General features: G+C 35.1%; 1 protein-coding gene across 1 annotated transcript in view; it reads left to right on the forward strand.

The window, feature by feature from the left end:
- LOC140144299 (mitochondrial Rho GTPase 1-A-like) overlaps positions 1-8,823 on the forward strand; it is a 45,556-nt gene extending 36,733 nt beyond the window's left edge. Inside the window, 1 exon segment of the mRNA XM_072166123.1 lies at positions 7,341-8,823. Coding sequence (XP_072022224.1) covers positions 7,341-7,464 — 124 coding nt within the window. The 3' untranslated portion in view covers positions 7,465-8,823.
- Positions 8,824-15,466: the final 6,643 nt, after the last annotated feature.

Below are 15,466 nucleotides of genomic sequence, written 5' to 3' on the forward strand. Positions count from 1 at the left end.
TTAATACAAAAAAAGAGCTAGGCATATCAAATTGTAAATGAATAAATAGGTATACCTAATTTATACAATTTAGTTGGGTCAGTCATTTGACATTAAACGGTTTGATTCTTATTTAATACAATTATAACATTATAGATGAAAATTTGTGTTTTGGAAATTAATACTTTTAATCAACCAATATTGGATTGATGTTCCAGAAATACCAACAAGGAAGTGAAAATAATTAGAAGAAATCAGATATCTTAGAATTCATAGTTTAAACAAACTTTTGGGCCTGCATGGATTTCTTTAAAAAAACCTCTCTTTCCTTTCTTCCCTTCCTCTTTTCCTTTCTTAAAGTGTGGTTTGAGAGATGCTGAAACTATGAGACTGAAACTATGACTATACAATTTTTTACCCTGATATTGCAGTGGCGTTGGTGCACATTTCATTAGGCACAGCTTCTATATCCTAGCATTCACTCAGAGCACTGGCGTACACACGCACACACTTAAAGATTCCACATAGATGGTGTATGCAGCATTAACATCAATGCCACGTCAGGGTAAAAAATGGTGTATGAATTATGAAAGATTATTTGAAAGAGACTGAAACTATATTACAGGCCAGTATAGCCCAATTTTGTTTTTCTGGTTCTTTTAAAGTTAAACAATGCTGCAAAAGCATTTTTGCACAAATGTTTGTAAGTAAGTAATTGTGCCTGCCCATCTTTAGAATATCACCACTCCTGGTTGTCCTGTGACAGCCTAGCAAAATTCAACAAATAAATTTAAAAAAAAAACATTTTTGCAACAATTGCAGCACCTATTGGGCTATTCCAGTAGAAATCCATACATAAAATAAAGTCATGTCTTGCATAGGGGTGTATGGATTAAAACTTGAATAGCCCATTTTCACAATAATAAATTCACATGAAACTCTCAACTATAATCTGGCCTTCCCTAAGTCATCATTTTGTCCTCAATATTTACATATTGGCAACATTTTGGTGTAAGGAACCCTTGCATTTATATTATAGAATGAAATAAAAAGTGTAATTATTTACCCGTAATTTATATTGTTAATCGCTAGAAACGGCTGTTCGGGCTTCTTTTTGACAGCATTTTTGTAATTGGCATAATCAATTAAAATCCTTAATTTATTATTTATCCTTAAATTATTATTTCATAATTAAAACATTGATCTCATCTGTCAAGTATACATTTAATGAAACCTAATGAATTGGACAGGTGGTTACTATAGCATTGAAGTTGGTATTCAAGGTATTGGATACCTACAAAAAATGCCATGCATAAAATACACATGATGGCAAGAAGGAAAAGTGGCATGATTTTGGTTTATTTAACATGGATTTTGAATGGAGCAAAGACTGAACTCATATGTGTTTTCTTTTATGTTTGCAGTCATGCAGTGTGCCTGGATGTACTTTAGTGATATGCAGTAGATATTTTATTTACTTTTATTTTATCCCTTTTGTTCATTTTTCCCACAAATTTACAGTTTGTATTTGTTTATTTGATTTCTCCCCATGCTTAATCATTCATAGTGTAATTAGCTCTTTATTTATTTAGACTTGTACATTATGGCAGCCAGTGGGTGGAATATAAAGTAGAACTGGCATAGGGAGCATCAGGACATTTTCTATTGTTGCATTCAAAAATTATGTTGGTTGCTAAAATGATTGTAAAAGGTAAAACACAAAATTCCATCAATTGGAAAAGGAAGGAAAAGTACCTAAAATTAGGAGGGAAAGTAATTCAAAGGAACATTGACACATTTTGTAGGGTGGCTCACTGAAATGTTTATAACTCTATTTTAACTTTATAATGCACCATATTCCAAATTTATCACAAACACAAGTTGCAACAACATGTTTATTTTACCAGAGCAACACTTTTATTGGAAATTATCTGAAACATCAAAATCTCTAATTTTGACTTATAAGTAAGATTTGAGCAAATTGGGATACACATAATGTAGAATGGCTATCTAGATACTCCATCCCCTGGCTACCATGATGCACAAGTCCATCACTGATTTACCATTTAGTATTTTGTGTTATGTTGTTGATGTGGCATGCCTATGATTTAGACATTCTCAATGATCAGACATTAAGAGCTAACTGAACTATGAAATGTTGCATATTTGTGCATATTGTCCATTTGGTGTTATGTATTAATTAGGATTATTATTGTTTGCCATGTCAAAATATGAAATCCAGACATGATTTGAGAAAAATTAAACTCAGTTATTATACAAGCACTGGAATCAGTATTTGATATGGTAATAGTTCAATATATCCAACTGCATGGATGGAATTATGCCCTACCACAACACAGAACGCACAGCTGACAATTTTGCAGAAATTGAGCTTTCTTCACCTGATATGGCTACATGCAAGTAGGTGATAATCCCACTTCCTTCAATTCAACCTCCTTTTTAGTTGGGTTGTTTACATGTCAATAATAGCTGAGTATAGTTTTTGCCATTATCCTAAAATGTGCAATATATCGGCTGTTAACCTGCCCTCAGTCGTTACATTCTGGGTTGATGACTGAGAAAATTATGTATTGAAAAAGCGTCTGACTTTCCCCAGAAATTGGGTGTAATTATTCTGTACAGTTGTGTCCAAGTTGACTTGACCACATATTTATAGAACATTCAGCGCGCTATTCAGTCAAAACAGTGCATTAGGACATAGGTACATGTAATGGTATGATTCACACCAAATATCACACATGTGTATTTCTCGAAGTCCAGCACTTTTCAGTCAACACTTCCAAGCATCACATGTTAAACCTGTACTTGATACAGGATCAGTGGCATAACTAGGGGGCAAAGGGGGGGGGGCAATGTGCCCTGGGCGCTACCACTAGGGGCGCCAAATTGGCCATAGGCGTAGATCCCGGGGGGATGGGGAGATAAATCCCCCCAATATTTTGGTCCATACAATCATCCCGCCCCCAATGTTGACGCCTGAATATGGGTTTCTGACCAAATTAACCTTGTATTTGCCCATTTTAGCACCAAAAGTGCAAATTTTTGCGTGCATTTATTCCACTTTTACACCACATTAACCTCATTTTAGCCCCCAAAGCGCAAATTTTCACATGCTTCGCGCGCATTTATTCCACCTTTACAGCATATTTCATCAGTTTAGCTTCAAAATAGTAAAATTTATACCATAAACTTATTCTGTCGCCAAAACGTGCTGGATGCACTATATTTTTCCAACCTCATCCCCCAATGTCAAAAAAGAAATCTACGCCAATCGAAATCGGCCTCACTTTTAATATCATAATGCCGATGCCATTCCCACACCCCCCGCGTCTAAGATATTCTCGGGTGGGGGCCCCGGGCGCTACCAACCCTAGTTACGCCACTGCAGGATTCAGTCTATGTTAGTTGTGCCTTTCTGTTATGGTAGGGCAGCAGATCTGTGTATAAAATCTTATTTGTCATATGATTGATATTTGATAATGCACATGGTGACCGTATGAACATGATTATAATTATACTTTCTCATATTCTTCAAAAAGTCATTCTGTATTGTACAGTGCATCTAACATGGCCAGGTTCTTTAGTTGTTAGTAGCATCTATAATGAAGTAGAAATGGACACAAATGTGGGGCATATAAAGTGTTCCATAGGGTGTATGAGTTTCAACTGGAATAGTCCATTGGAAGATGCATTATTTTAATCCACAACTTGGCTCATATGGATCAGGTCTATTGACAAGTGTCAAATGTTTACAGTATTGAACATGTCCTGCTTTGATTTATACAAATATCATAGGCATTAGGCATGAATCAAATCATGGATATGGTATAATTTTATTTTCATGAGATCCATTTTCATCAAACAAATAAACCAGCAAACAACTTAAACATATTGTACAAATTGATAAATTCATTGGTTGGTTGATTGTTTGCTTGATTGACTGATCAATTGATTCTGAAAAAAGGACGGGTTTTTAATCAAGAGATTATTCACACACTTGATATGGCATAATTTTGTCTTCATGGGAATTCCTTTCCAACTAAACATGTTGTTACACATTGATTGATTAATTGATTGATTGATTGGGTAGGTAGGTGGTACAGGGTGTCCCAAAAAAAAGAGGCCCCTCAATGCGCCCTCTTTTTCTCCTATTTCTGAAATCTTAATCAAATATATTTTGGTATGTAAAGAAACCTTGAGTCGTTAGCTTTCATACACCAAAACAATTATATCAATCGGTTCACAACTTTTGAGGATATGCTCTTTTAAAGAAATGTACCCGTTTCTCACTCTGTCCATGGAGAAGGTTTGGGTACTTCAAAGATTGAAAAGGAGTACACATACTATGCATGAATATCAAACATTCCTCAATGATAACTTTATAAAATAACTTTATTTATGGAATGGGCTTTACCGGTGGGTTTATGGGGAATGGATTTTGTTAATAGTGTCATTAATTTGTGGGTAAAATGGATGCCGAACGGGATTGCTTTACTTGCAATTACTTATTTTTTCTTGGTTATTTATGCCTTTTTGTTTTATTATGTTTCTTACTTTCTTACTTCTTTTTTTTATTTACAACATAAGTCATTTCTTTTTTTAGGATAAAAGGTAGCCCTAAAAGGTTGTTTGGTTTGTCTTTGGCTCTTCTGAACTGAGTTTACTGTGCTGTCTGCCCTCTACCTGGTTGCCTCCTTGGCGAATACAGGTTTCAGCACTGGTCCTCATTGCATCAATTGCGCTATGCACCATCCTTGTCGCCGGATACTTCATGAATGCATTCAGTAATCGTTTGCGAAGATCTTGGATTTTGCCACAAAGGAAAAAAAAAGTGGTGTGAGTTCTGGTGATCGTGCAGGCCACTCCACAGCATGAGCCATCCCAACCACTCTGTTTGCTATCCGTGGACAGAGTGAAAAACGGGTACTTTTATTCAAAAGGGCATATTTTCAAAAGTTGTGAGCCGATTGAAATAATTGTTTTGGTTTATTAAAGCTAACGATTAAAGGTTTCTTTACATACCAAAATATATTTAATCAACTTTTCAGAAATAGGAGAAAAAGAGGGCGCAATGAGGGGCCTCTTTTTTTTGGGACACCCTGTAGATCGATTGAGTGGTCCATCTGAATAGCGACATTAACAGATAATAAATTCATTTCTCTTGAAAATATGAGAAAACCCGGAATATGCATGATGGAAAGTCTGAGTGAGCTGATTGTTTTGTAGTGTAGTCACAATGCATCGTATAATGAGCATACATGTTTGTCATGATTTGATTGCACTAAGTGTAATAATTGTAGCATTTGCATGCATAGAAGTATTTGTTTCAGTTAATTAGCTTGTAGAAATTGAAAACATGATCTGCAGAAGCATATGATTTAATGCAGCAAGGATTTCAAGTTGCAGACAGATCTGTAGGGTGTAGGCCTATGGAATACACCTCAGCTTGTGTGTGTCTCAACATGCATATTGAATATCAGAATTTGTCAGTGTGTGTTTTGAAAGTAATAGTTGTGCAGCTAATAATTGACCAAAATATATTGCTATTTAGTGTGCACTATGTAGGTACACAATGTATGTGTTTTTATTGCATATAGCGCTTGTAAGCCATATCATTGCTAATTCATAACCTCAAATAGGTGCATAAGTGTGATCCAAGCCACACAGATTATCTATACTTATTGCACAGTCTTTAGAATAACCTCCAATTGTTACAATTAACCGATGCATGCGCTGTGTTGTGTGTTGAACAAACTGCGTATGCACTGGCCGCTGTATTTGGAGTGCGCGCTACCAAATTTGCAGATTGTGATTTGCACTTCTGTTATTGGTCATCCTGTTTTAGCCTGTTCGAGATTGGGAAAGGAAAAATGTAAAATTGTATATTTTGTGTGTTAGTTTGTAAAGTGAAGAGATGAAAGTTACGGTTATGAATGAGGTTAAGGGGGTACTACACCCCTCGATAAATTTGTGTCTATTTTGCATTTTTCTCAAAAACTAATAACACAGTGGTAACAAAAGTTATGTATATTATAGGGCAAGGAATCCAATTACTACACTGGAATTTCAGTGTGACCCAAGACAAGCGGTTTGTTATTTATGATCAGAAATATGGTACCGCTAGGATGTACCTCATTTCCTATCATATATACTGAACCGCTTGTCTTGAGTCACTGAAATTTCAGTGCAGTAATTGGATTCCTTGCCTCAATAATATATATAACTCTTGTTACCAGTGTGTAATTATTTTTTGAGAAAAATGCAAAAATAATCACAAATTTACCACATGGGTGTAGTACCCCCTTAATAACTTTGCATTAGTAATATGTCAGGCATTGTGAAAAATCTAAACATTTTGCTTTGGACCTTAGTTAGAATATTCCCCTGGGGCTACACCCCTCGGGGAATGGCAAAATGTATCAGATTTCTTTCATAATACCCTCCAAACAACTGATGTGCATTGATTACATATGAACAGAGGATTTTAATAATTTAATCAACTAAAATTCAACAGATTCCAGTTGGTAACTAGTATGAAGTGGGCTTCTGTAAGAAGATGTAATGAATCTGTTGTTGAGGATTCCAGTTGGTAACTAGTATGAAGTGGGCTTCTGTAAGAAGATGTAATGAATCTGTTGTTGAGCAAATATCAAAGATTGAGAAAAGTAAATCATCATCATCATCTAAATCATGCAATTTTGTTAAACTGTAATTGACTATGAATCCTGTCCTTTGTCATATTTTGTGTTGCATTTTCAAATCGATAGCTGAATGTTGTATGTACTATGTACTATTATCAGTCCCAGAACAACGCCAAATATGGATTAAAAGACCTTTGACCTTGGATGTACAACAGCATGTTATGATCTAATGGGAAACTGTGCACATCAACAAACACCATTTCTATCAAAAAGGCAACACCGATATAATTTGAAACCACATAAATTACTAGAGTTGGTTCTTCTCTTGGATTTGGACCAAGCTTTAGAATATCGACTGTTGCGTTTTGAAATAAAACAAACCAGAAATTTATCACCCATTGTAAAGATATGGCACATGTACCGAATACATGTACATACATTGGCTGACCTTGTGGATTTCCTGGCCCAGCCATGCTAACCACATAAGGAGATTATACGATTAACCTAGTGCAGCTATTGTCATAGCAGGGTATTATTATGTAATACTCCTGATCCATATTTGGCGTTCTCTTGGACTGATTATATGCACTCTCAACTGATAAATTAATTCTTGTGTTTCATAGTTTGTGTACATAACATTCCAGCAAGGTATCAAATACTAAATTTCATGTAATGTTTTATTTTCCTCTTTCTTTATAGGCATTTGAAAGGCATCAGTCATGAGAACAGGTCGTTATGGCTCAAAATTGGCGTTGGAGCAGCCATTGCAGTTGGCTGCGGAATCGTTATCTTCAAATACTTACGTAGAGGACAGTCATCCTGATGCATGGTGTCCAGAATGAATAGTGTATATCAATAACAGTCAGTGTGGTTTCTCATACTGACAAACTACAGATAACTATAGACCATCTCTTTGTATCATACCGACTAGAGAGGGCAGTGTTGTAATAAGCTTCTGTGCCTGGCAAATTGCATGATAAAGCACTTTACAGGTTATATAGGGATGGTATATAGTAATTGTGTATTCGTCAGATATGGGCTATTCAAGTTGAAATCCGTACACCCCCTATCTTAGACATGGACTTTAATCTTTCATACAGGGGGTATAGATTTCAAATGGAGTCACCCATTCATGTAACCGCATTTGAAATTCACACTCCCTGTATGGGAGATTAAGATCATGTCTTCCAGCCAGGGGGTGTGTGGATTTCAGAATAGCTCATGGAATATGCCACTTCATGTGTTGTCACAAGTCTTTGACTAGTATTCTTAAAAGGGCATGTAAAATTTGTTCATATACTTCACTGCAAAAACAAAATATCCAATTATTTTCAATATGTGACATTAACACACAATCGACTGTATTGTACTACATTAAAGTAAATTAAAGCCTTTGCAACATGTAGTGGCATGTCATTAACAAACAATGGACTGTATTGTACTACATTAAAGTAAATTAAAGCCTTTGCAACATGTAGTGGCATGTGCTGACTGCATTAAATGTTTGGAAGCAAATGTGACAACATTCTGCAGTTTATTTCAAAACAATGCACTGAAAATGTAGTGTAGTATGAACAAGTCTATTATGTTGTAGACTGAGCCAGTATACTTATAATAAGAATTCAATATAGCTGTACGCTCCACATCCTTAAAACCTAAGTTCACTGGAAACACTGTCATGTCTTTGTTAAGTTATATTATTCATATGTTTGTAGGGGTATATGATATGGGAATCTCACTCTGCCAGACTGAATACCATTTGAGTCAAGAACAAAACGGGAAAGTGAGATTATTGAATTAGACCAAGGGTCAACAGGCTATTCAAGTTGAAATCCATACACCCTCCTATGAAAGACATGATCTTAATTTCCCACAAAGGGATGTAGGCTTCAAAATATGGAGTCACCCATTCAGGTAACCCCATTTGAAATTCTGATTCCTTGTGTGGAAGATTAAGGCAATTTTTTTTTAGAGTTGTAATAGCCCATTGTCACTAACAGTTGCAAGGTGTCGTAAGTCATAAACCCATCATAACTTATCCATTTAAAATCCACACTCCCCTGTGGAAGATTTTGGGAATATCTTCCAGAGGGGAGAATGAATATCAAATGGAATTAGTACATTAACCAACTCTATTTGAAACTTGCCCTCCCTCTGTGGAAGATTATGGTTGAATCTTTCTCAGGGGTGTATGAAATTCAAAGGAGTTGTCAAATTCCATTCAAATTCATACTCCCCTATTGAAGTTATTTCCAAAATCACACTAAAATGTGTGCACCATCGGCAACTTTTGAAAAGCTGTATTTGGGCATATGAAAACAATGCAATGTTGTTGCTGGTTTTTTTTTCTTCTTTCTTTTTTTCTTTTTCTGAAAGAAGTGCAATTTGATATGTCTCTTCATATTGAGCTATTCCAGTTTAAATCCATACACCCCTCTGGAAGACACAGCCTAAAATCACACACGGATTGTGAATTTCAAATGGGGTTACCTGAATGGTGACTTCAGTTCAAATCTACACCCCTGTGTGGGAGATTAAGGTCATGTCCTCCATAGCATGATAAGGGGTGTATGGTTTCCAATTGGAATAGCCCATTTGGGGCATTGTTTTCTTGTTGACAGAAAAGTAGAATGTCATATGCAATCAATTTGATATGATATGGCTTGTTTTAGAGCTACATCTCTCATGGATAGAAGTCACTGCAGTCTTACTGCATTTGCTAATGATGTATTTTATTTTTATGCTCCATGGGAGCTGAAAGTGTCTGTAAGGCAACAAAAAAATCCTGTACTAAGGGCCTGACAAACCACATGTTCTGTTTGAGATTTTTATTTCTTTTATTTGGTGCATGCATGTTAAATCAGCCCTGTTATTTTTTTGCCAAACTTAGATTGAGTTTGATGAAAATTGCTGTAAACGTTTTTGTCAAAAAGTAAGATTTGTATTGACTGAAGAAGCTTCAGGGAAAAACTTGTGCACCGATTTGATTTTTCGAGTCATTAAAAAAAAATCAAAAATAACTGACCGTACTTGAAAGGTCCATCAGCCCGTAGAACATGGATTGCTTTTTCATTGTCTAACCTTTAACATTTTGATGTGTATGCATGCTACCTTATGCAACCAACATTGAAGTGTATATACTGTACTAGTTCTATTCTGATTGCAGGGGAACATTGACCTGCTCCTGATTTCAGACTAAAGTTAATTCTTTATTACTTCCGTGGTCCGAGCTGTGCGACAAGCGGACATCATAGAAGAAATAAACAATCACGCTGATTGGCTGATCAACGGACTTGACAACAAGCCGGTTGACCCATTGGACGTCGGTGCGGCGCGTAGTAGGCGACCATGTCTCTTCTACGCGATCGCAATTCACCAGCGCGTACTCGGACCACGGAAGTAATAAAAAATTTACTTTATGTAAACTTTCAACAAATATTACTGAATCCTTACCCAACAGCTGCTCCTGATTTCATTTCAAAGACTGTGTAAACTTTCAGTAAACATTACTGAATCCTTGCCCAACAGTAGATATCTACCAATCAACCTAAAAGACATGCAAAATGTAATCATATCTGAGACAAAATTAACTTATTGCAATTAGTTTCCAGTTTGTGTTATTTCAAAGCATGATAATGTAATCCTCATTTCAAAGAGGTGTCATGAAGGAAGAATAAGAGAATGTCTCCGACTTTATTGGTCATGGTAACTTTGTTAATCCAATTTGGAACAAAATGTATATTTTCTGTGAAGCCAAATTTCATTTCAAGTCATTGTTCAAACTTGCTTTGTTTTCCTAAAAACACAATGAATTTGGCTGAATCCAATTAGGTTTAAGTTGGGACATGTGTAAAACATTACAAATATGCCAACAGATCAGGTTTGAAAAAAATTGACCAAACTTATTTTAAAATATCGTACATTGTAGGCTTTAACAATAAAAGCCTCTTCTTTCAAGGTAGTAGTATTAACAGAGTGGTATGGTAAGTCCACACAATGTATTGTTTCTATGAAGCAATTTTATAATAATCTAATCCATTTGATCATTCATAGCTTGTGCCCCGACTACTCAAACTTCATGAATCCACACAAAAAGCTCCTATAACATGTGATGTCATTTATTTAAACTGTCGTCATTTCATATATCTGAAGTGATCATTTAAAATAATACTGCAAATTATATGCAAAATATTTAAAACCCTAATTTTGGCTGTAGTTTTCTTGAGTAAGTTTTGCTGTCAAACTGGCAATATTAAGGAGTATGAATGCATGATGCCATATTGATTAAAAGTCACTGATGTAGGATTTAATTCTCATTCACTTGGTGTATGATTTGTGTAATAATTTATATTACAATAAGATTCCAATGGACACAATGTAAATAAAGAGACATACAATGTATAACAACTTGACACATTTGTTGCTCCTTTTGTTTATTAAAAGTTTTTGTTCAACAGTCCAGTGTAGTTAATCTATTCTAGTGTCATCCAGTCAATGAAGCAAATGCCTTTCTCACAATGTCCCTGATTGGGTATAAATATGATATAATCATTTTGAGTAACTAATCAAAATACAGCTTTAATTCCATATGGGCACTAATGTTTTTCTTACAGAGCCTCTGATTGGTTAATTGCAATGATATAATCATCCAAGTAACCAAACAAACACAGGGTGTCTCTAAAAGAAATGTACCATTGGAAATTATATATATTTTTTAAGTATTTTTAATTTCCAAACCAAACAACATTGAATAATGCAGTTGTATAATAAGACAGCTTTCAAACATTTTTTGACTTTTGAAAATTGGCTGCTTTGTTCTGGATTTATGTCAGTTGATTGAATCTTGTCCACAGATTCAGTAGAGCAGTCAGTGAGCTGTACCTGAAGTGTCAAGCACTGGGTATTAAGTGCTATCGGGCATCAAATGGTTCAATGCACATTATTTATGACTTGTAAGACTTGATTAAATATGAACTATGATTTTCAAATAGTTTCAGAATGTGGGGAGGGGGGATTTTCAAAATTAACAAAATATTTGGTAGCTGTTTTATCATACAATAACATACACTATTCAGTAGTTTTGTTGTGGCATTAAAATACTTGCAAATTTACTTTTCTGACGGTACTGTACTTTCAGAGACACCCTGTAGAGCGTTTAGATTTTCTAGCCATTTTAGGTGTAAAACTAACTATTCTTACCATATCTCTGATTGGCTCAATATGATAGTCATCTTTGTGACCAATCAAAATAGTTCTTTGAGGTCAATAATTTGGCCTGTAGTGTGCCCATGGGGTTAAACACAAATGCTATACTGAAGTATGAAATTAATGGCAAAACTTGAGAAATAACTGGCATCCATCCGCATCACCTTTCATTTCATAATCCACAGCATCATCCCCCACTCCAATTTTCTCAAAAAAAAGTTGAATAACAATGAAAACCTCTGGCTACATAATGTTTATGTAAACCTCTCAAAAAAAGTAACTAAACCCCCTTAAATAATGACCATTATTAAAAAACGGATGATTGTATTGCATATCTGTAAAATGCGTTGGAAGCAGGATTTATTTCTGCACATTTTGACACCTCATTTGCAGCAATTGACTAAATATTGATGTCACAGCGTACATTCAAATCAATGTAACCCAAGATTTGAAAGTTGCAGTAAATTGTATTGATTTTGTATTTAGTGTATATGGAAGGAAATCTGGGTAATGATATCTGAGTGTTTTTGTATTGTAAAAATTTGTATGTAAGTGCAACTTCAAATCTGGACCTCACTACATTAAATTGACCGGTGTGTTATTGTTTTCTGGGCTATCATATCAAATGAGGTGTCAAAATGCGCAGATATAAATTCTGCTTCCAACGCATTTTACAGATTTGTTAATATAATGGCCCCTTTTGGAATAATGGCCATTATTTAAGGGGGGTTACTTTTTTTTAGATGTTTACAAAAAATTTCTTACAGATTAATTAGTTTATTAATTAGCAAAAAAAAAAAGTGAAATTTGAGTTTGTTTCTGGTACACCAGAACGAGATTACAACACTTATATATTTCATTAGTACTTTGAGATTCATTTTGGATAGGCATTGAAGCCCTAGGGTATTATATCGTTATGAGCTTGGCAGACTTCCGAATCTGTATTCGTCTTTCTTGTTAAATTCATGTTTAGCATGAATTATTTTGAATTAGAGAGTCTTCAGTGAACCAGCGCTTACGCTCTAGGCAGAATATCAAGTTTTTAACACTGATCAGCATCGACCGTGCTATGCTGCACTGTTAGCTAACCCTGTATGAAAAACTAGCATTTCTTACAAATATGTCAAAAACAGTCAAATATGTTGATCTTTATCATCTGGCTAAACAAAAATGCATATATCTTATACATGTACCTGAATAAATTGTATCATTTGATTATAAATGTATATGAAATTAATATTTGAAATATAACTATTCAAAGATAACAAACATCTAGGCATCAACTTAGAGCACCATAATAATTAAATAATACCTTTAAAAACATCTTGCATAATATTATGCATAAGTTTACATTTACCAGTATTTTGTCTCTTTCTCTCCTCTCCTTGAGGTATTCTTTCTACAAGTTTAAAAATGAGTCTGAAAAAACTGGCTAAGATTGCAATCCCAAATGACGTTAACATAATAATCTCATACTTGCCAATATTCCTGGGTAAAACGGGACAGTTGGCAAGTATGTGATTTATAAGTTGATACATTAATTTAATTAATTAATAAAAATAACGTATTAATAAATAAACAAATAATTAAAGATAACTTGTACAAATAAATAAATAAAAATAACTTGCATTCATAAATAAATAAATAAAAAATGCAAAGATTATAAATACCGTATTCATTCCATTAACCGCCCATGCCCCTATAAGCGCCCACCCAATAACTTTACAACAAACTGCCTACTGCAAATCTGGATCATGGCCTGAAATATATGGTGGTACATATATATTGAAAATTTAGGGCCATATTTTATGTATTCAATTACGTAAACAATGTAAAAAGTAAACGCCCACCAAACTGACTTTGTTAAGCGCCCTGGGCGGTTGTTGGAATGAATACGGTATAGACTTTATTAAAAAATGTAATGGAGAATAATAAAATCAATGAAAAGATTACAATCCATGAAAAAAAAAATGAAAATGTATTTGAACCTTTCCTGCTTGCTTTAAAATGGACTATTCCAGTTTCTCTGGGCAATTCCATTTGAAATTCACACTCCTTGTGTGGGAGATTAAGGTGATGATAGGGTGTATGGATTTCAACTGGAATAGCCCAATTACAGGATTACAAGCAGCGACGTAGCACAACGGGGGGGGGGCCAAACTTTTTGAATGTACAGATAAAAAGCTTGATACCACTGATGAGTGTTAATTCTTGTGTCACATCAGTGATCTCCCCCAGTACTCTGTGCCATACCAGCCAAAGAGAATGACTTCACCTTGTCAAATCTGTGAATTTGTCGGATCGGATATTGGCTGATATAAAAATTGATATCGGATCAGTAGACAAAGGCCATTTTGTTTGAGCCCCAGTTCAAAGCGCTGGCATACACATGCATACAGGGTCTCTTAGCTAGGACAAAGCGCTGGCATACACATGCATACAGGGTCTTAGCTAGGACAAAGCGCTGGCATACACATGCATGCAGGGTCTTAGCTAGGACAAAGCGCTGGCATACACATGCATGCAGGGTCTTAGCTAGGATTTGACAAGTGCCCATCATGTTCACCAAAACTGTCGGTCCAAATTTTGATCCTGAACAAATGAAGCAGACTGCACATTCTGGAGATTCGGTGAGTTCAAATAGCTATTGCTAATGGGTCAAAAAATACCTCCCTCAATAAAATTTCAAAACAATTCTTCGCATAATTTGACATATATTTTGTTGATTTGAAAATTTAACAAGGAAACATTTTTCTATCCTCCCAAAGTTCTCCCTTTTCAAAATCATTTTATCATTTTTTCCAACATAATCACATTTTCCAAAATTGATGCTTTCAGAAAAAGTTTTTCAAAATCCTATACATAAAATGTACAATAATATTAACGTTCTCGATATCAACATGATCTTGTGGCCACATCACGATTGTCACGCCTTTATCCAGGAAAGCCAACTTTAGATCAAGAGGCAAGATGCTTCAGCCTACCCTTTACAGGTTAAGTTCACCCTTTTGGTCAAATGCGTACGTGGAAAACTCATTTCTCCCTGGGATTTCTCCTCCCAAGTGATTTAATTATCATTTTGAAACAACTATTGATTATAAACTTATAAGAAAACCTCATTCATGTCAATATTCATTTCAACAAATCATTGTTTTGTTCTGAATGGTGGTCATTTTTAGAATTTACCATTATATGCCACAGGCATTAATTGTGCCTGTCCCATGAATAGATGCCACATAGATGAGCAAGTGAATCAGCTGCCTCAATATATGTGGATGTCACCGACTCACTGAGAGTAGAAATACGACAGCACATGTGCTTTACAGGAGAATGACTATCAGTGGAAATAGCTTGAAATATGTGACACAATCAGGGGAAATGAGTCGGATGTCGCTAATATTGATTTTGAGATATTAACAAAGAAAGTGTTAAAATCCTTCTGTTTTATATTGTTTTCAGCGATTGATAAATTGACGTAACTTCGCAAAGCAATGTTGTATCAACAAGGGGTTTTCAGTCTCTGAAAGCTCTAAATGTCGTCTTTCGAAACAACATGTGAAAAACTCATTTTCGACCAGGGTCGACATGTGACTCATTCCCCTTGATCATGTCACATATAC

This window comes from Amphiura filiformis, unplaced genomic scaffold, assembly GCF_039555335.1.
Source record: "Amphiura filiformis unplaced genomic scaffold, Afil_fr2py scaffold_48, whole genome shotgun sequence".
Lineage (NCBI taxonomy): Eukaryota > Metazoa > Echinodermata > Ophiuroidea > Amphilepidida > Amphiuridae > Amphiura > Amphiura filiformis.